General features: G+C 45.5%; 1 protein-coding gene across 3 annotated transcripts in view; it reads left to right on the top strand.

Moving 5' to 3' along the window:
* Positions 1 to 24,102, top strand: part of SH3PXD2B (SH3 and PX domains 2B) — a 182,759-nt gene that overhangs the window by 128,039 nt on the left and 30,618 nt on the right. For all 3 annotated transcript variants that reach the window (XM_077327052.1, XM_077327050.1, XM_077327053.1), the window contains one exon: positions 21,066 to 21,200. In XM_077327052.1, coding sequence (XP_077183167.1) covers positions 21,066 to 21,200 — 135 coding nt within the window. The remainder of the gene's footprint in view (positions 1 to 21,065; positions 21,201 to 24,102) is intronic.

Genomic DNA, 24,102 nt, shown 5'->3' with positions numbered 1-24,102 from the left:
CTGGGAAGAAGGGGAGGGGGAAAGCGGCGTTGGTAGTGAGTGGGGATGGGGGAGATCGTGCTGGGGAGAAAGCAGTGTGGGTGATGAGTGGGGTGATGAGTGGGAGATCGCGCTGAGGAGAAGTGGGAGGGGGAAAACGGCATCGGTGGTGAGTGGGGATGGGGGGCTTGGGAGATTGCGCTGGGGAGAAGTGGGAGGGGGAAAGCAGCGTTGGTGGGGATGTGAGAGCCTTGGGAGGTGTGGGCCAGGGGGAAAGGAGTTTGGGGGGGCGGATGCAAAGGGCCTTGGATGGCGGGCTGAGGTCCCTTGTCCTCCAAGGACCGCATGGCAGGGTAGGTCAGGAGACCGCCTAGCTGCCTTGTCGGCAGCCAGACGCAAAATGGTAGCTGTCAGCCGAAGGCAGGGCAGGCTGGGGGGTGGGCAGGTTGGGTGGCGGACTGACAAGCGGAGGACGCAATTGGCTGGTGCAAAGCGCCAGCGAATTGGGCCCTCCGCTTGTCAGTCCGGGTGCAAGGGGCCAATCATTGCCCCCCCCTCCATCCCGGACTGAGCCCTCCCCCACAGATCTTAGCGTTTTATTTATAAAAATATTATAAAAAATAAATTAAAAAAATATAAAAAATAAATATCTGCGGAGTGGTGTAAAGATGCTTTTCAGTCATAATGTTCTCCAATGTATTTCTCTATCCACACAATGTATTTTTCACTCCTAATGAGTTAATACTGTAGTTCTATCTATTTAATGTTTCAGAAGGCAAGCAGAATGAAATTAAGCTTTTTAATCAGGACTCAGAGAAAGGGTTCTTTTCAGGTGGATGATAAATGGCATTTGATACATTGACCAAAGAGAAAGAGGGGTTGAGGTTCTGAAGAAGAGAGAACTAGATTCCTAGAAAAGTAAGTATGTATTAGGCAAAACTAGTAGTTCTTCAGGTTTTAAGATCCTAGTGAAGTAAACATATGGAACCAGTTAAACACTGCATGTGGACATACACACAAAAACAGGGTACCCATGCTTGCTAAGTGATGCAAACACACAAGCGATGTGTGACTTTAATTACATAACTATCAGGCCCCACCCAACCTATGTTACCACCTACCATCAATCTACGTTACCACTTACCTTTGCCAGTTGAGATATGATAAGAGACTAGAAATAAAGCCCATTTTATTATTTAATAAAATGGGCGCTAGGAGCCGGTCTTCTCTCGGTCCCGGGAGCAGCCTCACCACAGCGAGGCAGCTGGCGGGGCCGAGAGAAGGCCGGCTCCCGCCCCCCCCGCCCTCCCCGAAGACACAAACGCCGTTCTCTCGGCCCCGGGAGCGGCCTCGCGCGGCAAAGCCGCTCCCGGGGCCGAGAGAAGGCCGCTTCGCGGCTCCTGATTGGCCCCTCCAAGTTTTTATCCCGGACAGGGCCCGCCCTAACTCCTTCCACACAGCCCTTACTCTTTTATTCAGTCCGCGGCGCACCGCGCTGCGGGGCTGTTTAAAAATAGCCAATGCTGGATTTTAAACCTGAAGTCACTGTCATTTTAGCTGTTTTAATTATATTTTATTTGTCTTAATCAAATTTAAATTTTAAGTGTATTCATATGTTATGTAGTGCATCACCGAGAGCTACATTATTGGGCTGAGTGGTATAAAAATCTAATAAATATAAAATAATAATAACATTATCAGAACAAAGCAGGAAGAACTAGATATTTCTAGCAAGTTCATCCATTAGGTTTTTGTCAAAGGAATCTGGCGGCCTTGCAATGCTGTAGAATGCAAGCACATGTATGATTTTTCTTCTCCATCTTGAAATTTTTCTATTTGATTCTGGAATGCAGGGCATTTCCAAACACACGCACAACTGGAACACGGTCCTCAGGGTAGTTACGCATCTCATTCTTCACCTAGTCTTCCCTGTTCTGTTCAGTTTCCTTATTGGAACAAACAATACTATTCTGAGCGCCTCCTGCACAAAGACATAATAAACCTGAGAAGTTTGTTTAGTCTCAGTAAAGACCTATCATTCAACTTTGTTTCTGCAAAGCCAGAATGGATCAAGCCTGCCAAGCACATTCCCGGTCATGAATGCACCAAACACATGTGATAATAGCAGTATGGCGATGTTCAAGGGTTGACATATACAGATATAAGTAGTAGTCATGAACTTGAACACTGGCTTGCTTGCTATATTTTCATCCTCCTTTACTATTCCTACCTTGTGGTGATTTCAGATTGTGCTGTGGGAAGTACAGTACCAAATTAAGTGATACTCTTAGAAGTTGTAGCAAAAATACACTGACCCATATTTTTCCTGTTGTATTCTGTCTTCCAATGGGGTTACCTCCTTCCCATTGCATAACTGAGAAGTACAGTTTATTTAGGCTCATAGAAATGGTTTTGTTTATTTTGGTCAGTGCTGTTCTGGGTTCAGTTTTTATAGGTAGTGTAATATGGGAACTTTAATATTCCCATACAACTGAAGGACTAAGTTAAAAATATATGAAAGTGTACTATTGGCTGCTTTGTGAATGCAAAACATCATCTTGTTTTTATTATTCAAAAGATGCTGCCAGTTGCCTGGTAGTTTCTGAAACAAGACTCTTACATTCTAACCTTAAGACTCAATTCACATTTAGTACTGGCTGCATTAATATTAAAATGAATAAGAATACACCATCAATGTTCATGACATGCAATTTCCTCTAATTTCACTAATAATTACAGCCAAATAAATGTGCATAAAGTTGGAACAAACCAAGGACACCATCTATTTTAGCTTGGGCAAAGTGCCCATGTATGATGCAGAGATTGCTGTAGGCATGTTTTTCCTCTTAGTACTGTATGCAATAGCCTTTATTTGGCATAATAAAGGAACAATAGAATTAGCAGAAACGTTACAAACATATAAAAGTCATAAGATGGCAATAAAATTAATAGAACCATTATGCTAAGATGTAAAAATCAAAAAAGTAGACAAATCTCAACCTTGAAGTTTAACTGTACGCATCCTAATGGCAGCTGACAAAAACATCACCCTCTCAATCAATACAGGGTTTTGGCTATCCATTAAAAACAATAGCCTGATCAGAAGACCTGGCACACGTAGTTAAAAAGGAGAATAAAAATTTAACTCGAATCACTTCATAAAATGGACAATACAACAAAACTTCACCACAGGGACAGAAGCTACATCCAGTGTGAAGGGTGGAATTGGTTGCAATGTATCACGGGATATATCACGCCAGGTTCTTCTGCACTGAGATGGAAAGGAAAGAAGGTTGTGAAACTCAGTCTGAGGCTCCCAGACTGGGGAATCGGAAACAGACGGACTCCCTTGACTGCGCAGGAGGCCGGCCCGAAGCTTCCAGGCTGGGGAAGCAGTCGGCTGCCCTGCTGAGTGAACTTCCCGAGGCATTGGGGGTAGACTCCTCTGCTGCTCTCCGGTCCAGCAGAGTATCCGATCACCGAGAATCGGCAGTAAGACCAGCGGGCCCCACGGGTGAGATCCCCCCAGATTGTGAGAACTTGATGGAGTCCACAGAAATCAATGCCACTTTGCCCAGTTCGGCAGAGTGTCCCACGGGAGGTGGGGGAGCCTCAAAGTCCACAAGGATAAGGATAAGAAAAAGCACCTTGCGGCCAAGTCCCCTTTGAAATCTAAAGCCAGGAGTTGTTCCAGGAAGGCGGCTGGTGCAGGCGGACTTATAATGGCGGCACCTGCACTTTCTGTGCCACTCAGCTCCCCAGCCAAGATGGCAGCCCTCATAGCCACCTTAATGACAATGCCCACATTTTCTCTGCCATTCAGCTCCCCAACAAATATGGCAGCCCCCATAGCCACCTCAATGGCGGCGCCCACCTCTGCTCCTCACCCTTAAATGGCAGCACCCATGACCACTCTAACATCGACAGCCATGGACAAACGGGACTTCTTCACCAAGGATGGGGAGGACCCTACCCCCCCTTTATATGTGGACTCTCAGAGCCCAGTGGCACAGGGTTATTTCCAGGGCCCATCTGCCAGCTGCCTGCACCCCTCTTAACCTTGCAGGTTGGGGGAGGGCAATATCCAGGCCATGAAATGCACTCAAGGCCAGCAAAAGTGAAAAGAGCGGGGGGGGGGGGAGACTCCCACTACCCCCTTCCAATGTGTCCAGGCGTACTGAGGGAACCACAAGACTCACTGTTCCCCCGCCTCCAGTCCCGACATTGGCAGAAGGGGAGGGAGGAACAGGAAGACTATTCTGATGAGGAAGAAATGGAAGAAGCCTCAGTGATTTGTTTCTCAGAGCTAGGGGGGGACCTCACTGGAATTCTACTCTGAGAAGGAGGAGGAGCTGTCTGGGGCAGAGGACCAACCAGAGCAAGCCTCCTCTAGATTGTTTAATGCGGAGCATTTTCAGCAAATTCGGTCTAAGGTCCTGACTACAATCAGATACCTGGTACTTCCTGAACCTACTGAACAGATGGAGGAACCTGAGCCAGTGACAGGACTTAGATGAGAGGATTTTCAGAGACACCCCCCCCCCCGCAGCAGCAGAATAACATCTCTTCTTTCCCTTGCCACTATGAGAGCTGAATGGGCTACACCTGGCAGTGGCTCTTCCCTCGCATCCCTGGCTAAGATTTATCGGCTGCCTACAAAGACAATGGAGGACCTCAAGACCCCCCTGGTTGATGTACCAGTGCTGGCATTGCACTCTGGTGGGGTCTTATCCAAGTATGGTGAGAATGTTCTCAAGGACAGCACAGACCAGTGTCATGAGACAGCATTAAAATGCCTACATGAAGCTGCTTATCTGGTGATCCGCACAGGGGCTCTGATTTCGAACTTTGCTCAGACCATTGTCATTTGAGCAGATGATTTGATGAAGTCGCCAGGGGAGACAAGTCGCCAACTGAAACCAGCGCACCTCAAAATAAAGAGAGTGGAAGAGTTCATCGCTGATGCAGGCCAAGACATGATCCAGTTTGGTGCCAGGGCACAAGCTGCCAACATAATTTAGGGTCATAATATGTGGCTGAAACATTGGAAGGAAGACATTTCCTCCAAAGTTACTCTGGATACAGAAAAGTTCTTGGGCTGCTTGTTTTTCAGTGAGTCCAACCTCAAGCAAGTTTTAGTGGAGAACAACAAGAAGGACACACCTTCATCCTCCACCACAAAATGAGGAGACTCATGACAGCGGCTTCATTCCATTTGCTCCTCTTGATAAGGGCCTCCATGGCAAACCAGAGACTACAGATCCTCGGCTCATGCCAAGTTCAGACCCAGAATCACCCAACATCAACAACAACCCTTCCACCAAGAGCGGAGAGTTCAACCTAAGAAGCCAGCTGCCTGACTCGCAGATTGGAGGACGGCTGCAGCACTTCCAGGGAGCTTGGGCAGTCGCCACCTCTAACAAATGGGTCCTGTCAATTATAACCAAGGGATACAGGATCGAAGTTACCTCCCTTCCAACCAGCCAATTTGTCCCCTCCCCAATTCCGAAGCACACAGACAGGAAAGCAGCCCTGATTCAAGCCATTCAACATTTACTGAGCATCGGGGCTGTGGAGTTGATACCAAAGGACCAACACTTCAAGGGGGTGTACTCTGTCCTGAAAGGTGCGACTTAAGACAGGGTTTCTCCGAGGAGTGTGTGGAAGTTATGCTACAGTCTCGTCGCCCAGTAACTAAAAGCAGGCATTCTGCAGGTGGGCTGTGGCTCATGGCATAAACCCACTGGAGCCTAAGGACACAGATGTGGTCCAGTTCTTCAATGCCTGGAAGAAGGGGCTGCAACCTAACACATTAAAACGACAGCTGGCAGCAATTAATGCAACCTTGGCATGCCATCGGCATCGGAGTTTTGCACCTAGCAAGTACATCAAGCATTTTCTTTAGGGCCTGACCCAACTAGCCCCACCTATGCAGCACAATTTTCCATCTTGGAAACTCTGTTGTGCTAAAAGCGCTGACACAACCATCATTTGAGCCTCTCCACTAAACAGACCTCAAGTACCTGAGTTGGAAGGTAGCCTTCCTTGTGGCTGTGACCTCAGCACACTGGGTTTCAGAAATAGCCACGCTGTCAGCCAGAAAAGAACTGTGTGGACAAGTTAGAGAAGGTGTGGCACTTCTTGGATGTCCTTGGATGGATGGACCTACATAAAAGGATGGACCTACATAAAAAGGACAGCACTTTTTCGACTCTCGGATACCCTGTCTCCTATGGTGTTCAAAGTTTGGGAAGATCTGTGTCAAAATCCACCATTGCGTGTTGGTTGAAACTATGTATACATAAGGCCAGGAGATATGGGGGCTGCACCCGCCGACAGAAGTTACAGCTCATTCCACTAGGGTGGCAGCCACATCAGCATCCTTTAGAAGAAGAAGAGTTGGTTCTTATATGCCGCTTTTCTCTACCCTAAGGAGGCTCAAAGCAGCTTACAGTCGCCTTCCCTTTCCTTCCTTTACCACTAGAGCACCTGTGGAAGAGATTTGCAACTTGGTCTTCTTTTTCCACATTTGTCAGACACTGTAAGATTTACGAGGTGGACTCGGAGGAGGTAGCCTTCGGAAGACTTGTATTACAACAAGTGTGTATTACAACAAGTGTTCAACTAAATGATGGTATCCCTGATTCTTTCTTCTCACCCAGGGGAGTGTAGCTGGGGCATAGCTTACCATCCTGGTTGACTTCCCCCACTGAAGTAGAATGAAACATTGATCTTACCTGAAGGTTTCTTCTCTTCAATGGGACGAAGTAATCCACTTCCCACCCATGGGAAACACACAAAAAAGATGAGAAGGAGAAGAAGAAGAAGAAGATGATGATGACGACAGAAAGAAATTATCATTCACACACTAGGCGAAGGTCAGGTGATAGTTCATCCTGTCACGCAACACCATAGAAAGAACTCATGGTTCACGGGAGCATCCTCAGGTTATCAGCAAAGAGACCAGATATGGGCGATTTACTGGGATGTGGGACTCAGATGGTCCAGATCATCATGATGGCTGGATGTCCATGGAGGAGCTTGTTAAAAAAATTGGAAGGCCAGCCCTTGGTCACCCAGATAAGGCCATCCAATTCATTTAAATTTGAATAGCCCTACCTGAGCGAGCAGAGCATGACCTAACCATTCTGAATGACTTCGCCCCACTGAAGAGAAGAAACCTTAAAGTAAGACCAATGTTTCATTCTTAAACTTCAAACCTGTTTCCTGACCTTGTATTTGCTTTGGCAAAGGAGAAATATTTAGGATTACACCCTGCACATGTTTAATATGGGGCATTGCAAAAGGAAAAAAAGGAAAGAGACTGACAACTCCCCACTACCCTCTTCCAAGCAATTAAAGATTGACGATTACTTTGGAGTAGCTCACTGTAAATCCTTTAGTCCCCATTGTGAATCACTTTGCAGCTTTGGCAGACTTGCCAGACTCCCAGGAGGGAGTTAAAAAAAAAAAAAAACAGTAGAGGAAAATGAGGGGAATGAGCTACTTAATGAAATAGACCTAATAACAACTGAGGTCTTGAATGACAACACGACTACATCAGCAGATAATATTCCGATAGCTGACAATACCTCCCTCTTAGTGCACATCTATTCAGCACACATGGATGTGATGAAGGGTCTTAATGTCCTCATCCAGCTGTCCATTAAGCCTTCCTGGTCCCTTAACCCTTTGGCTTCCCCCTCCCTGCTTTACAGGCTGTGAGCAACCAAAAAGATGGGGTATTGAGGATGCATGCAGGGATGCCTAAACACTCTTGTAGGGAAATGCAAGCCCACCTTTCAATCCCCTGAATACTAACTGGCTCCAGTCAGACTGATTGCTCCTATTTCACCCTCCCAGTGAAAGTGAGATTTGAGCATGGACATGCATATGGAATAATTATTATCCATCCACCCAGCCCTAGATAATCCCTCTAGCTCAGCCAAATATTTGGTATCTGTGTGTGAATAAGAGGCCAGGCACATGGGTAAGAGTAACAGCAGTCTGACATCTACAGACTAAGAGCACAGAAGCATGGAAAATATCTCAGTGCATAGTATAGGTGGTACAAAAAACCCTAGGAAATAAAGTGCAAAAGGAGTATTGTTACGTTATACTGCTCACTGATTTACTTTGGCATTTCTCTAAGAGAAATATACACAAGAGGATCACTGAACAAAATATGGTTTTGAGCATTGGTGCAGGCTTCACTGTGTTCCTTCCCTTCCCCTGTTTTTGTCTGGTTTCCATTTTATGTTGTACACTACTGATTTTAAGAAATTCATGCTAGAGTATAAAAAAATAATCCATCCTTCCCCTTTCTAGCAGGGCAGCCAAAGGCGTTATTCTCTTTCCCCCATTTACCACTATACCACCCTCCCCTGTCATTTAGCACATCCTCTGCACTCACCCTAATGTTCTTCACAGAGTTGTTTAGGGTTGCGATCCCCAACCTGTGGGCAGCGGACTACATGTGGTCCGTAGACTAACTGGAGGTGGGCCGCAAAGGATGCCTTCTCCCCCCCCCCGGCCCTTTACTTCACCCCTCCCCCGGCCTTTTACAACATACTTTGGGTGTCATTGTCTCCCATCACTCCCAGATGGGACTATCTCGTTGCAGAGAAACAAGCTCAGGGTTCCCATCGATTTGTCATTGTCATGAGTTAAAATTTCCATGAAAATAAAATGTTCCTTATGTTCATTGTTGTGGCGTGTCTGTATCTTATTTTGAAGGGTTGTTTAAACATTACCACAGCGATCAGAGAGCGTTAGGGCAGTGGTTGAGAGTAGAGGAGTAAACTACCCCCCCCCAACTGGGCCTCAGTCAGTAATAAAAAGGTTGGGGACCACTGGTTTAGGGAATAAAATGGTGGCAGGGAAAACCAAGAAAGCTGCTTTGACTTCCTCAGAGGAATGGTGGGATAAAATTGGAAGGAATAATCTTATTGGATGCCATGAAACCTATACATTTTATTTGCAACCTTCAGCAATATGATGGTACTTGGAAGTGGTGTGGCTTCTGGACAGTCAGGTTCTATTTAGCTGCCACAGCTGCCTTCATGGTTACCTTACATCAGTTTGAAGAACTAAAATGATGCATTTTTCTTTGGTCAACCCCTTACCGTTCAGCTCTGCATTTTATATGCTTGTGACTCCTCATTGTCTTTCTCTACATTATTTTGTTCCTTCATCCAGAGAATGGCTTCTTTCCATTATCAGACCCCCATGGGCTCCCATGTGGAGTGCTTCAGGGGGAAATTCTCTCCTCCACATTGTTTGAAATCTATATGCGCACTCTAGCCCAGCTGGTCCAGAATTATGGGCTGGGATGTAATCAATATGTGGATGACACCCAGCTGTATCTCCTGACAGCCGGCCAGCTGGACTCCCCCCCCCCCCTTCCACAGAAACATTTGCCAGTTGTTTGGGAGCAGTGGCTGGATGTCACAGGCAGAGCCACCTGAAACTCAGCTCCTCCAAGACGGAGGTCCTGTGGCTGGGCAGACAAGAACAGGATCAGGAAACATTCCTCCCATGACTAGATGTGGTGCAACTAACATCTGCAGGAATTTGGATGTGACCTTCGATGCCTCCCTCTCAATGGAGGCTCAGGTCACAAAGGTAGCCCAGGCAGTGTTTTTTCATCTACGCCAAGCACAACTACTAGCGCCCTACCTGTCCTCCGAACACTTGGCCACAATTATCCATGCAACGGTCACTTCCAGGTTAGACTTCTGTAACTCGCTCTACACAGGATTACCCTTGGCTTTTACCTGGAAATTACAGCTGGTACAAAATGCAGCTGCAAGGGTCCTCAGTGGAACATCTTGGAGGGCCCATATTCAGCTGGTACTTCATCATCTTCATTGGCTACCAGTCTGTGTCCGGTTCAAGTTCAAGGTATTGGTTTTAACCTTTAAGACTATAGATGGCTTGTGCTCTGCTTATCTGTGGGATCATCTGTCTCTTTATGCCCCACCCCCCACCCCTCCGTAGGGCACTTTGCTCTTTGGGTATGAATTTGCTGACTGTCCCAGGCACCTGGGGCGTTCTGGCCCAACCTGGTGGAATGAGCTCCTGGAAGATCTATGGGTCCTGCAGGAGATTTCAGCATTCTGCAGGGCGTACAAGATGGAGCTCTTCTGCCAGTCATATGGTTGAGGCTATGATAGGATCCCAGGGTTACCATTGATAACATCAGTTAGATCAAGACCCTCACTCCCAATGAAAGAGAGTTCTTGGCCCCAGTTGGACAATGGTAGAGGTTTGGGGGGGGGGGGGGGTTAGAACTCTGTATCACCATCTTTAATGTTAATGTCAATGTTTACTGTATACTTTTAAGAGGTTTTAGGAGATTGGACTGGTTTTTATTGTTTTATTGTAAACTGCCGCGAGTCTGAATGGAGTGCGGTGGTATATAAACATGAAAATAAATAAATAAATAAATAAATAAATAAATAAATAAATAAAGAGAGGTAGTGAGAGATGCTCATTGTTTGGGCCTTGCTTCCATTTTTCCTTTCTCTTGGGTAACGTGCTGTTCTTGGGAAGTCGAAGTCCTTCTATTGCATCTCTGCTTGGCGGGGTTGCTATCTGCCTCCCATGCACTTAGTAGAGGCAAGAAGAAAGACAAGATAATTATTCATACCAGTTCATTTTTTTAAAATATCAATTGTCTAGCATTGGGATGAATCAACAAAACGGTCTGCAACCCTGCTCCTTTGCTGGTAGTGGCCTCGTGATTTTGATTGTGGAGAAATTAAGTAGAGGGCTGAAATAATAATGTGAATAACATTTGGAGTACTAGAAGTATTGCTACCTTACTCATCTAGGTTGTTTCCCAACATGCACACAATGTCTGCTTAGGAGGTGAAAGCCACACCCCAGTCCAAGAGGAAGCTGTCCACCTGCAAATGGAAATAGTCCAGTTTTTCGGCGGAGCCTTCAAAACGGGATGGAAAACCCACCCCGTGATGTGTCCAAACTGGGGGACGGGTGCCGGAGCTGCTGCTGCTATTGGGGCTCCGGGCACTGCTGGTGCAACGAGAACAGGTGGAGACCATCAGCATGACCAGGACTGTCGGGGTTGACATAGCAGGCAGTACTGATCTTTCGAGTGACACGGGTATGGTGGGGGCTCCTGGCCCCACTGGGGCCATTATCACAGGTGCTGCTGGAGTTCCTGCGGCAGCCAGGACTAAGGACAGGGCGAGTGCCAGGTCAACTGTCCAGGCGGCCCCTAGAGCCATTGCACTCTGGTATAGTCCAAGGGGGCCAAGAGGTCTGTTGTGTTGTGGGGCAGCCATACGTCTGGGCGCTCCAGTGCGGCTGGCAGGGATGAAGCAGATCCGTGGCTCAGCTTGTGGGCGGGGGGAGTGAGGCAGCGCTGGTCCCCCACACCGGGCTCCCCTTGGGTGGCAGGCAGCGCTCCTTGGTGCGGGCTCCTCCTCCTTGGGTGAGGTCCCGCAGCGCGGAACCTTGGGGCTAGCGGTGCCAGCGTGGAGGCAGGCAGGCCTCATGGCAGGTCCGTCCTGGGGGCCAGCAGCGAGCTCGCAGCAGTGTGGCTTGCCGTGGCACGTTGGGCACCATGCTGTTGGTGGCCGGGTGGAGACACAAGACTGGTAATGAGGGGGCAGTTCGGGAGGCGCTGTGCGCCTCCCAACGGGCTGGAGCTCCAGCCAGTCAGGGGAGGGGCTAATCAGCAGGCTGGCTGGAATGGCTGTCAGTCTGGGTGAGGGGCCAGTCAGCGGTGTCCCCCATCCCAGACAGGTACGGCCTACAGTGGCCTTACTCTTTTATTTAAGAGGAACGGATTATGTTTTATTTTATTCGCTAGCTTGGGCTAGTTCCATGGAGAAGTGGCATAAAAATTTTTCTAAATAAATATCCAATTATAATCAGGTTGTACATCAGTGAAGGGAGAACATGAAGTGTTATGTCTGAATATAGACATCTCTTCTATATTGGAAGCTGGAGGGAAATACCCAGAGTTTCTCCAGAAGCTGAACAAAAGGACATGTATCTTTTTGCAGCACAGACCTGACAATTGATAGAGCACATGTTCAAAATTAATAAATCAGAGAGTGTAGCTTATGTTCTGCCCTCAGTTGATGCAAATCCATGCTCCATTTCTTATTACATAAACAGCTACAAATGAGTTTTGGATGTGAGATTTCAGAACAATTTCATTCAACTAATACCAGATATCCATTCAAGGTCATACTCCTTTCAGTGCTTCTTCCAGTTACTGGGTTAACCCAAATAAGTTCAGTGACCCTAACTTTGGATAGAAGGAAACCAGCTGATACAGTAAAAGTTCCCCCCTCTCTGCCTGTGATGTTCGGCAGAATGCTGCGTATCCTCATTTCATCTGTTAACATTTCTTGGTCATTTAAGGACTGTTTCAAACATGCATAATCAGTTCAGGAGGTCTAATCTCTTGATGATTTCCAAACAGAATTCTTTTCTGTGAGTAGATTTGAATCAGCCTTAGGTGACATGAATATTCCTTCTGTGATGTCTGATTCACACAGTCAAACTCACGGGATCTAACAAGGAACAAACATGCTTGAATCAACTAATGTTTAGATTTCCTCTCAGCATAGAATCCTGTTGACTTAAATTGAGACATAAAAATTCAGTAGTGCTTAAAAAGTCTCACACATGTCCCAGAGATAGCTGTTGTTTTTGTGTCATGCAACATTGCAGCTTGGCAGTCAGAGATAACTTTCCAGAGAGGAGGCGTGTTTGAAAATAATTCCCACTCTTTCCGCTTAGTGCTGTTTACTGAGTTGTGTTGCTGATTTAATAGGTACTTTGGAGATGCCAGAGCTGCGTGTTGAAGTTACAAATAGCCCCAGAGCACTCTGAGTAATTATATGGAGAGCTGGGGGCAGGAAAAGGTTCTCATCTCTTTTCCTATATTTTACCTTGTGTTGGCTGGGTGAGTCTACTCTTTGGCTTAGTCAGGATAGCAGTCAGAAAGAGCTGGGGCCTGCAATTCTAAAGCACAGGCATTATTTTTCAGGTGTTATTTGTCTTGTCTTCTTAGCTCCCTCTTCCTTTACTGTAGAGGAAGCCCTAATTCACTGTAAGTAGGTCTCTGCACTGTGAACCAGGAACATCATGAAGATTTTTTTATAGTGCTTTTATTGATTGATTGGTTGATTGATTGATTGATCTATCGCCCTCCCCGGAGGCTCAGGGCGGTTTACATTGAACTTATGAACCATACATAAAACAATGTGCATTAGTCATCAAACAATAATATTAACAACAGTGGTTATAACAATTAAATAATACAACAAATAAAGTTGTAACAGCTCACAATACAATATAACAGCACAATAGTGCAACAGTGCAATGGCACAACAGGTCCAGAGCGCTCTGGTGGAGTTCTGGGGGGGGGGGAGCAGGGGCCCTTCATTCGCTGTTGATTAGGCCTGATCTCAACCAAATGCCTGGTGGAAGAGCTCCTTTTTGCAGGCCCTGTGGAACTGTTTAAGTTGCGTCAGGGCCCTGATCTCCTCTGGGAGCTCATTCCACCAGGTGGGGGCCAGGACAGAGAATGCTCTGGCTGTGGTTGAGGCCAGGCGGACTTCTTTAGGGCCAGGGACATTAGCCGGTTGGTGGCGGTGGAGCACAGAGCTCTTTTGGGGGAATAGGCAGGGAGGCGGTCCCTCAGGTACACTGGGCCCTGACCGAAAATGGCCTTGAAGGTAATTACCAGAACCTTTAGTCTGATCTGGAATTCAACTGGCAGCCACTGCAGTTGATGGAGAATGGGCCGGATGTGGGACCTCCACGGTGTTGCTGTGAGCATCCTGGCCACTGCGTTTTGGACCAGCTTTAATTTCCGGGTCAAGGCTAAGGGCAGGCCTGCGTAGAGCGAGTTACAGAAGTCCAGTCTAGAGGTGACCGTCGCATGGATCACTGTGACTAGGTGTTCCGGGGCCAGGTAAGGCGCTAGTAGTTTGGCTTGGCGGAGATGGTAAAATGCCAGCCGCGCTACCTTTGTGATCTGGGCTTCCATTGTGAGGGAAGCATCCAGAATCACACCTAGGTTCCTGGGGGAGTGAGCCGTAGAGAGCTGTACATCATCCAGGACAGGCAGGCACGCTTCCTCACATGGGCCCTTCCTACCCAGCCACAGGACCTCCATCTTTGAAGGATTGAGCTTCAGGCGACTCTGCTTCAGCCATCTCGTCACTGCTTCCAGGCAGCTGGCTAATGCTTCTGGGGGGGGGGGAGTCAGGGCGGCCATCCATCAGGAGGAAGAGCTGGGTGTCATTGGCATATTGATGACAACCCAGCCCAAACCTCCATACCAGTTGTGCGAGAAAGCGCATTAAGATGTTGAATAGAATAGGAGAGAGTACCTCTCCTTGTGGAATTCCCCAAGTAAGTTGCCGGCAGTCTGATGTTTTCTCTCCTATTATAATATGGGAAAGTGTGTTTGATTCCTTCACATGAACCTGTTCTAAAAAATAATCACCTGTGTCTTTTTCAAAAGTGCTTATTCCAGACATTTAGTTTTTGACACTTTTAGAATTCATTAAAATGAAAGCTATTAAAACAAAATCTGGTTCCAGTGTTCATGTTGTGTACCATGCCAGGCTAGTCTGCAAAGCTTCCTCCTCTTTCTGAGGTGCCATTTTCATGGTGCTCCTCTATCAACTTCCTTCATTTGAATTAGTCTATCCTGCCATCTTTTATGTTCGGAACCTCACAGAGCATCTAGATTATTTTGAACTGGCCAACAACATTGCTTCATTTTGTCCCCTTTAACCTATTTGCCCAGTTTGATGATGTTGCTTAATTGTCAGGTTATCACAGGCACTTCTGGGGATCTAGAACTAGTTGAGGCCTTAGTTAATTAATTAATACATACATGGGATGTAATAACGGCAGCTGCATCATAAAAGTCACCATTTAAATTATCAGACAGACTGCAGATATACCCTTCCTAGCCTGGGGTATAAAAGGGGAGTCAGCTTTTGGGCATACCTTCAAGACATTCATTCAGTAACATGACATTGTTCTGTTGGAACAAGTTACGCATGTAGACCCAAAATGTACCTGTTAACTTTCTGAACCATTTTTTGTAACTTTAAATCTTAAGTTATTTTAAATAAACTTTCAATCTTAAATTGCTTTAAAATATTTTCCCTTAAATCTATGGAAGAACTAGAAATTTCCCTTGATTTTCTGCGTGGAAGCAAACCGAAATAACTTCATCAGGTATATGTAAATTAACAACAAGAGTATGGTTAAGGATAAACAAAAATCAATGTGTGGTTAATTTATCTTCATTATTCCAAACCAGAATTTCACATAAGGAAATTTCACAAGTGGAGTGCCCCAGAGATCTGTCCTGGGCCCTGTGTTGTTCAACATATTTATGAATGATTTGGATGACGGTTTTGAGGGGATACTTATTAAATTTGGAGACAATACTAAACTGGGAGGGGGTAGCAAACACAACAAAAGACAGAATCAGAATACAGGATGATCTTGATAGGCTCGAGAAGTGGGCTAAACTGAATAAAATGAAGTTCAATAGGGACAAATGTAAAGTTCTGCATTTAGGTAGGAAAAAACAGATACACCGATATAAGATGGGGGGGAGACTTGTCTTGGCAATAGCATGTGCAAAAAGAATCTAGGAGTCTTAGTAGACCATACGTTGAACATGAGTCAACAATGTGACTCGGTGGCTAAAAAGGCAAATAGGATTTCGGGAGGTATTAAACGGAGTATCATGTCCAGATCACAGGAGGTGATGGTACCACTTTACTTTGCTCTGGTTCGGCCTCGCTTGGAGTACTGTGTTTAGTTTTGGGCACCCCAGTTGAAGAGGGATGTAGACAAACTAGAATGTGTAAAGTGGAGGGCAACAAAGATGGTGAGGGGTTTGGAGAACAAGATGTACGAAGAAAGGTTGGGGAGCTTGGTCTGTTTAACCTCGAGAGGAGATGACTGTTAGGGGATTTGATAACCCTCTTCAATTATTTAAAAGGCTGTCATATAGAGCGTTGGTCCTCCCTCTCCCCGCCCCTGCTCCCTGCAGTAAGAAACTTCCCAGGCCGCAAGCAAATCGGCCGCAAAAGTGGCCGATTAGCTTGCGGCCCGGTAAGCTTCATTTTGTGGGAGGGAGGAGAGGGAAGCAGGTCCGTGCATGCACAACGCGCATGCACGGCATGTCTGCACATGAGCGTTTGCGCCATGCGTGACTGCATGCGTGGCAGTTTTGCACATGCGTGTTTGCGGCCACACAATCGCTCTCCCCACCACTGCTGGTCCGCAGCCTTAGGAAGGTTGCGGACCACTGATATAGAGGATGGAGCAGAGTTGTTCTCTCTTGTCCCGGAGGGGTGGACCAGAACCAATGGGATGAAATTAATTCAAAAGAAATTCTGTCTGAACATCAGGAAGAAGTTCCTGACAGTTAGAACGGTTTCTCAGTGGAACAGGCTTCCTTGGGAGGTGGTGGGTTCTCCATCTTTGGAAATTTTTAAACAGAGGCTAGATAGCCATCTGACAGGGAGGCTGATTCAGTGAAGGCAAAGGGGTGGCAGGTTACAGTAGATGAGCTATTGGGTTGTGAGTGTCCTGCATAGTACAGAGGGTTGGACTAGATGACCGTTCCAACTCTATGATTCTAGAAGAGAGTGGATATGTATTCAAAATACTTTAAAAGCAAAGTAATTCAAGGTCTATACTGCTAGATTTGTCCTTTATAGTATTATGCATGGATACTTGGGGGTATGTCCCATTGAGCTCAGTTGAATTCGATTCCAAGTCCGACTGGTACTTTAGATCAGTGGTCCCCAACCCCCGGTTCGGGGACCGGTACCGATCAGTGGATCAGTCAGTACCGGGCCGCGGCTCCCCCTCAACCTCCTCCCTGGCTGCTGCCTCGGGGGCTGCCCTGCCACTGTGCCGCCAGCTCACCTTTGGTGCTCTCCAGCGGCCACCATGGCTGAGGCTCCCCCTCAGCGTGGCACGATGCAGCTGCTGATGGCAGCATCCCCCAGCGGGCGGTGGGAATTCAGGGGCGCCGGCAGGAAAGCAAGTGGAGCAGGGGCTCAGGCAGCAACAGCGATGTCCCTCAGCAAAAGACTACCCCCTCCCCGGGCCTTAGTAAAATTGTCAACCATCAACCGGTCCTCTGTGATAAAAAGGTTGGGGACCACTGCTTTAGATGTTTCCAAGGAACCATTCAGGGAAACAGCAGAAGAAAGTTCTACCTGTTGTTTTATTACTGTGAGTAATGAGTCATAAAACAACAGGTAGAGCTTTCATCTGCTGTTCAGCTTTAGACAGATGCACCCAAGATGGGCCTAGTGATTTAATAAAGTCTGTCCCCCCTCCCAGCTTCTTCAATTGCTCTTTCTTTTTGATATAGGAGTGTCAGATACTCTTTCTGGATAAACTCTGCTGCCCCTTAGTGGCTCTAAATATTTTGACCAAATTCCCAATTGCTGTGTATTTTCTGTTGTTTCTCCCTTTAGGTATCTTTAAAGTAGTCCTTGCATGTTTCTTTTACCTTAATATTATTTATCACAGCTACATTTACCCTAGACATAGCATCCAGGCTGATGTTTTGGAATGTAAAAGAAGAACAGCAAACAGCTGAATCATTGGGGGCTGTGATCCTTGAGGCTTGAATACACTTCCTCCAGAAATACAAACTCAGTTCTAACTGGGCCATGTACAGTGACACAGGAAATTACCCTAGGACACACAAGACCCTAAAACCCTTGAATGACCCTTGAAATCTTCTAGCTTTGAAGTGCCCTGGAAGTGATGCTGGCTGGCCATGCCTTCCTGCTACACACCCCGGAAGTGACATGTCACTGGAAGTGACATCACTACCCATGTTAACAGGCTCAAGGAGAACTTGAGGGGGATGGGAGACAGTTTAAGATGGGAGAAGATGTGTAGGCTCTGCTCCCTTTGAGGCACAGAAACCATGAGAAATTCCCTAGTTAGTGGCCGAGTCCATTAAAGCAGGGGAAGAAAGCTGTGGAGCTCCTACAGATCCCTGGTTGGGGATTCCTGCCCTAAATTATTGGTGCAGAATGTGTTCCCTTCAATGAATATACATTTCCCACTGAAATTAACTTGAAATTAACTTGTCCGGTATATTCTTAATTGGAAATATTCCTACATAGTACGAAAAAGAGTTCTGAATCCAGTGCCTTATTCTGCACCATCCTGGTCTGTAAAATAATCTGTAAGGTAATATTTCTACACAGGCAACCAGGTGTATTTAATCTTGCAAAGGCTTGAGTTGGTAAATGTTGCAGAAACCTTTGCTGGTATCCTGCTTTAAGTTAAATGTGTCTATTTTTGCCTATTTAATCTAAGGTCTATCCAGTTGTTTTCCTCAGATGTCATGCCAATTGGGACTTAGCAATTAGAATCACTGTAGGGTTAGTCCATAAACATTTAGCTTATTTTTTTACAATTCTTGGAGAAAAGTGAAGAGCCAGAAGATTGGAGGCAGGCAAATGTTGCCCCCATAATCAAGAAGGGGACCTTATAACTAAGGAAGAATATAAACAAATAACCAATGTATATAGGGAGAGTGTTAGAAAAGCTAAAGCTTAGCATGGGCTTAGGCTATCAAGAAATGCTAAAAACAACAAAAAAGGGTTCTTTAGTTATAGTCAAAGTAAGAAAAAGAATAGGGACATGGTAGGACTATTGCTGGGATGAGAAAGTGACATTGTAACAGATGATGAAGAGAGAGCTGAACTGCTCAATTCCTACTTCTCAGTCTTCTCTTGTGAAGGTTAATGTGGCAAAATCATTTCACATGATAAGGGATAAGAGTTGTGACCTAGGATCACTGTAGAGGTAGCCCATAAAAATCTAGTCCCTTTAAATAAAACCAAGTCCTCTGAGACAGATGAATTGCATCCAAGGGTACTAAAAGAACTTGCAGATGTAATTTCTCAGCCTCTTTGGTTATTCTTTGAAAGTCATTCGGAAATCACTGCTGCAGTCAAGCTGCCACCAAGCTCTGTTCAAAGTGTTCCCGTTGGTTGGTGACTTTTTCTAGCTACAAAAGTGTGAAGGCACCTTTTCCTATGTGATATGATCTATTAGGACAAGATGTGAATTATTTGGCAAGATTTCTCCTGTTCCAGCCCTTGTCTGACATGTTAGGGAAAATGATAGAAAGCAGCATAGAAGAATATACCTTGCTAAGGAAGACTGCACAGCTTCTACAGAAGATGCTCCAAACACATCAAGCTTCTGGAGTTCTTTGAGAGTGGGCACGTTCACAGATCTTTAACAGCGGGCTCGTTGTTATAATACCTCGCTAAGGGCTAAGTGAGCAGAGAGTGGGCGTGGCCTGTCCAAGGCAGGGCCCAATCAATGGGGCCCTGCCTCGCACATGCCACACCCACTCCTGCCCACCCAGCCAGCCAGGGGCTCTCTGCCGGCATTGCCGGCAGTTTGCACCTGGATACTCCCCAGGACACATGTAAGTGCCGGGGGGGGGGCTCCATTCCCATTGGCCAGAGAAGCCCTCAGGCCAACGGGAAGCCAGCGGCGGGGGACGGGGGAGTTCCCTTCCACCTTGGGCCGAGAGGTCCACTCACCACCTCACACAGACAGTGAGTGGGCTTCTCAGCCCAACGGGAAGCTGGGGGGGGGGTTCCCTTCCACCTTGCACTGAGAAGCCCTGTGTTGTTCAACATATTCATGAATGATTTAGATGAAGGAATAGTGGGGGTGCTTATTAAATTTGCAGATGATACTAAACTGGGAGGGGTAGCAAACATACCAGAAAACAGAGTTAGGATACAGGATGATCTTGACAGGCTGGAAAACTGGACTAAAATGAATAAAATTAATTTTAATAGTGAAAGATGTAATGTTCTGCATTTAGGTTAATAAAAATCAAATGCATTGTTATAGAATAGGTGAGACTTGTTTTGGCAGTAGTATGTGTGAACTATTTCATGTATGAAAATGATCTGGGGGTGTTAGAAGACCATACACTGAATGTGAGTCAGCAGTATGACTTGTTAGCTAAAAAGCAAACTCTTTTAATTTTTTTCATATTTATATACCAGCCTCATACAGCTTTGAGGCCCTTCATTTGCACAGCTGTTCATAGGACTAGGCCATCAAATAACTACCTTAAGTTAATTATCTAATATATTTTCCTCCCCCCCCCCCATCTCTTACGGTGGAAAGTAGACAGTATGGAGTGTCTGTTTGTCTTCTTTTCTTTGTAATAATGTAAATAAATAAACACTTGTGATGCCATCACATTGAGAAGTTTCTGCTCCCATTAGCTGCTGATTGTAACAGTAGGGAATTTTACACTGCGGAGGCATGAAGTCAGACTAGAAATCACAGGGACAGAGTGGCAGGAAACATGCTTGCAGTGGCAGTCTCAAGCACCTTGAAGAATGTCATGTGGTATTGAAATTGTGTAGTAAGCTTTTTGATACCTTTCAAGGTATTTCATTAGGGGTTGTCAGGCCAGGTCAGACGACCGGTGAAAAATGAGGAGGAGTCAATGATGTGACATAGAATTTGAGGCAATTTTTAGGAGGACTGACGTCACTTCTGGGGAAAGCCATTTTGGCCAATTTCTAGAGAGGTGTCATCACTTCCATGCTTTCTCAGTAATGATATTATGCCATTGTTCATCAGCCTGTTTTGAATTTTATTTATCTGGGGTGTGGAATAAAGGGGGCTGGTAACCCTTATTCCATCTAACACCTGGCTATGTGTCTCATTTTTGAGTCTTTCCTTGGTACTTAAACTGACTAGTGATGGGAAGTATGTCTGCTGTCCTCTCTCTGGTTAAGAGTTTTTTCAGCAGCTCAAAACATGGACAGCATATGAGCATCAAGTTAGAAGGACTTTGTTGTCCAAATCTCAGTTGTCAGATTTCTACTCATCACCATTCTAATCTTCCTTTTACCATTGACTTTGGATTCCCAGTTATATCTGTCTTGTTTTTCCTATGTGACTATGATCATAAGAACAGGCAAGTGGTAGGATGCAGGTTTCCTGGTGATCAATTTTATCTCTTGTTTCCCATGGCAAAGGTGGAGATTCGGCATCAGCAGATCCCATGGTACTGGAGCAGTATGTGGTGGTGGCAGATTACCAGAAGCAAGAGAGCTCTGAAATCAGCTTGTGTGCAGGCCAAGTGGTGGATATAATTGAGAAGAATGAATCTGGTAAGGGGTCCTCCAATGGAACATGAGCCTACATGAAACTGTTAATGAAAGAATTTTAGCAAGGGTCTCTGGGTGAGAAGAGAGTTGGTGAAGTGGAAGGACATGGAACAGACTAGTACTTCTACTGATAAGGGTCAAACTAAATTTGTGATGGCTAGAGTCAAACTATATGTGATGTGGGAGATCCATGATAGATTTTCATAATGTCCTTTTTAACTTTCAAAAGCAGCTGTGAGTACAAGAACAAAGTCTGAGTCCAGTGGCATCAGATTTTGTGTGCATGCATACTTCTTGGGATATAAAAAGTGTGCATGCACACTAAAGCTTATACCTTGATTAAAACTTTGTTAGCCATAAAAATGCCACTGGACAACTTTGTTGTGCTGCTTCAGACCAACATGGCTACCCACCTGAAGCTGTGGAAAGTTTGGATTGGTGCTGCAGTTTTCGGGCGGGGGGGAAGCCCAAAATGGATGCCCACCTTTTTCCCTACCATGGTTAAAAGCGGGAGCAGGGGGAGGATTTCTTTTAGGGAAGCAGTCTTCTTCCATCTGTTTTTTAGATTAAATATATATGTATGATCTGGTCTCCCATGTAAAGGGTACATTTGTTCCTTAGTTTCTTTTTATCCTAGCCTCTGGCCCATTTCCTTGGCAGTAGGTCTTCTAGGCCTAAGGCTACCAATCCAGAGTCTCTGTGTTAATTTAATAAAAGGAGAATGCTGCTCTTAGTTGCATATCCAGCTGCTTTGATGAGTAAGCAATTGACTCACATTCCTGCAATTATCATAATTCATTTAGCTGCTTGACCGATCTAAGTGAGAAGTATATTTTGAATGCAATTAAACTTTGTTATTTCAGAGAAAACAATGTGTACTATGTTCATCTTGCTTGTTTGATTAAAATAAGAAATGGGTTTTGTAAATAGCTTTGGATTTGCATTTAACAATGAGGAAACTTCCACTACATGATTGGGCTAGTAAGCAATTTATATTTCAACAAAATGAAGTGAATTAGTTGCTTCTGTTGATGTGACTGCAATAATTTGCTATCTGCTAAGTTTTCTATTCAGAAACTGCTGTGAAGCTGTTCCAAAGCACTTTGTGCTGAATTTTTATAGAGGATTTAAAACTTCATTCATTGTTCCCCCTTGAATAGATTGCATGTCATGTGAGTTATCTAGATTGATTTACTTTTGTTACTTACTGAGATCCAATCATTTTCCCTTAGTGGTTTACAGGAGAAACGCAAGCATACAATTGCAGAAAGTGCAGGAATATATGAGAAAGTGGTGGAAAGAATGTTCCCTTCCTCCCAAAATATTATAGGACACCCCATTATATTGATAGATTCAGGTCAGAAAAAAACAAGTAATTTCTTCGCATATCATGTAAGCAAATGATGGGACTCAATGGAACTCAGAGGACAGAGAGGGGGAGAGAGGGGTGTTGAGCACAAAGCATTGCCATCCCCCAAGTTTCTTTTACCTCCACCAAGAAATACAGATTTTTTTTGTAATGCTTGTGTTCAGTGGAACCCTGAGATTGCTCACGTGACATTTAATGCAGAACAGTCACAATAACATCACAGTAAGATCAGTCTCACAATAAACAATTTGAGTTAAAAACCAGCAGTAAAACCTGAAAATTCTCTCTGGTGATGGGAAAATCAATTTGTAGTTGCCGATTTTTCATGGACTCATTAAGATTAAATATCCCCCTTCCATTATACTGGGTTCCTCCTTGAATTCAGAGTGAAATTTGTAAAATAAAATAACATACAGGATGAGAAGGAGGAATGATCGTATAACTATACTTAGTCTGTAATTCATCCTCAGGGCTGGGTGTGTTGTTCAAGCTAAAGGAAGTACAGGAGAGAGACGATTAAAAGAGATAGTCATTTACAAATGTGGAAAGCCCAATAACGGTCCCTTAACCTTCTGTCACGCTCTATTCTTAGGCCATTCTAAGACAGGGTTACAGAAACACGGACTGGTTTTCCTATCTGCCACTCCCATTGGTTCCCAAAAATATTGAGAAAGCGCAGGTCCTCCTTGAAGCATCAAAAGGGGATCTTGAAGTTTAGAGTCTACTGATGATGACTTGACATTTGGTCATATATGTAAATGGTTGCCATTTATTCTGATGAGGGAAGTTATTTATCTGTACTAGAAGAACATTGTGCTAGAGCAGCCTTTCTCAACTTTTTTTACCATTGAGAAACTCCTGAAACATTCTTCAAGCTTTGAAAAAAAACCAGAAGTTGTGCAATTGTGCAGAATATGGTTGGTAAACATAGCTGTGTACATGCCCACCTGGGGCCACTCCCCTTCCCACCCTTCCAGACCCATCATTGGCCATTCGGGCTGAGTTGTCATCAATATGCAGATGACACCCAGCTCTTCCTCCTGATGGATGTCCGCCTTGACTCTCCCTCAGAAATATTAGCCAGCTGCCTGGAAGCAGTGATGAGATGGCTCAAACAGTTTGAAGCTCAGTCCTTCAAAGACAGAGGTCCTGTGGTTGGGTAGAAAGAGCCCATGTGAGGAAGCACGTCTGCCTGCCCTGGATAGTATACAGCTCTCAACGGCTCACTCTGCCAGGAACCTGGGTGTGATCCTGGATGCTGACATCACAATGGAAGCCCAGATCACGAAGGTAGCACAGCTGGCATTCTTCCATCTCTGCCAAGCCAAGCTACTAGCGCCCTACCTGGCCCGGAACACCTAGCCACAGTGATCCATGCGACCGTCACCTCTAGACTGGACTTTTGGAACTCGCTCTATGCAGGCATGCCCTTGGCCTTGATCCAGAAGTTACAGCTGGTCCAAAACGCAGCGGCCAGGATCCTCACAGCAACACCATGGAGGACCCACATTCGGCTCATTCTCCATCAACTACAGT

Source organism: Paroedura picta, chromosome 3 (assembly GCF_049243985.1).
Source record: "Paroedura picta isolate Pp20150507F chromosome 3, Ppicta_v3.0, whole genome shotgun sequence".
Lineage (NCBI taxonomy): Eukaryota > Metazoa > Chordata > Lepidosauria > Squamata > Gekkonidae > Paroedura > Paroedura picta.
The sequence above is the reverse complement of the archived record's forward strand: the minus strand, read 5'-3'. Positions and strand labels throughout refer to the sequence as shown.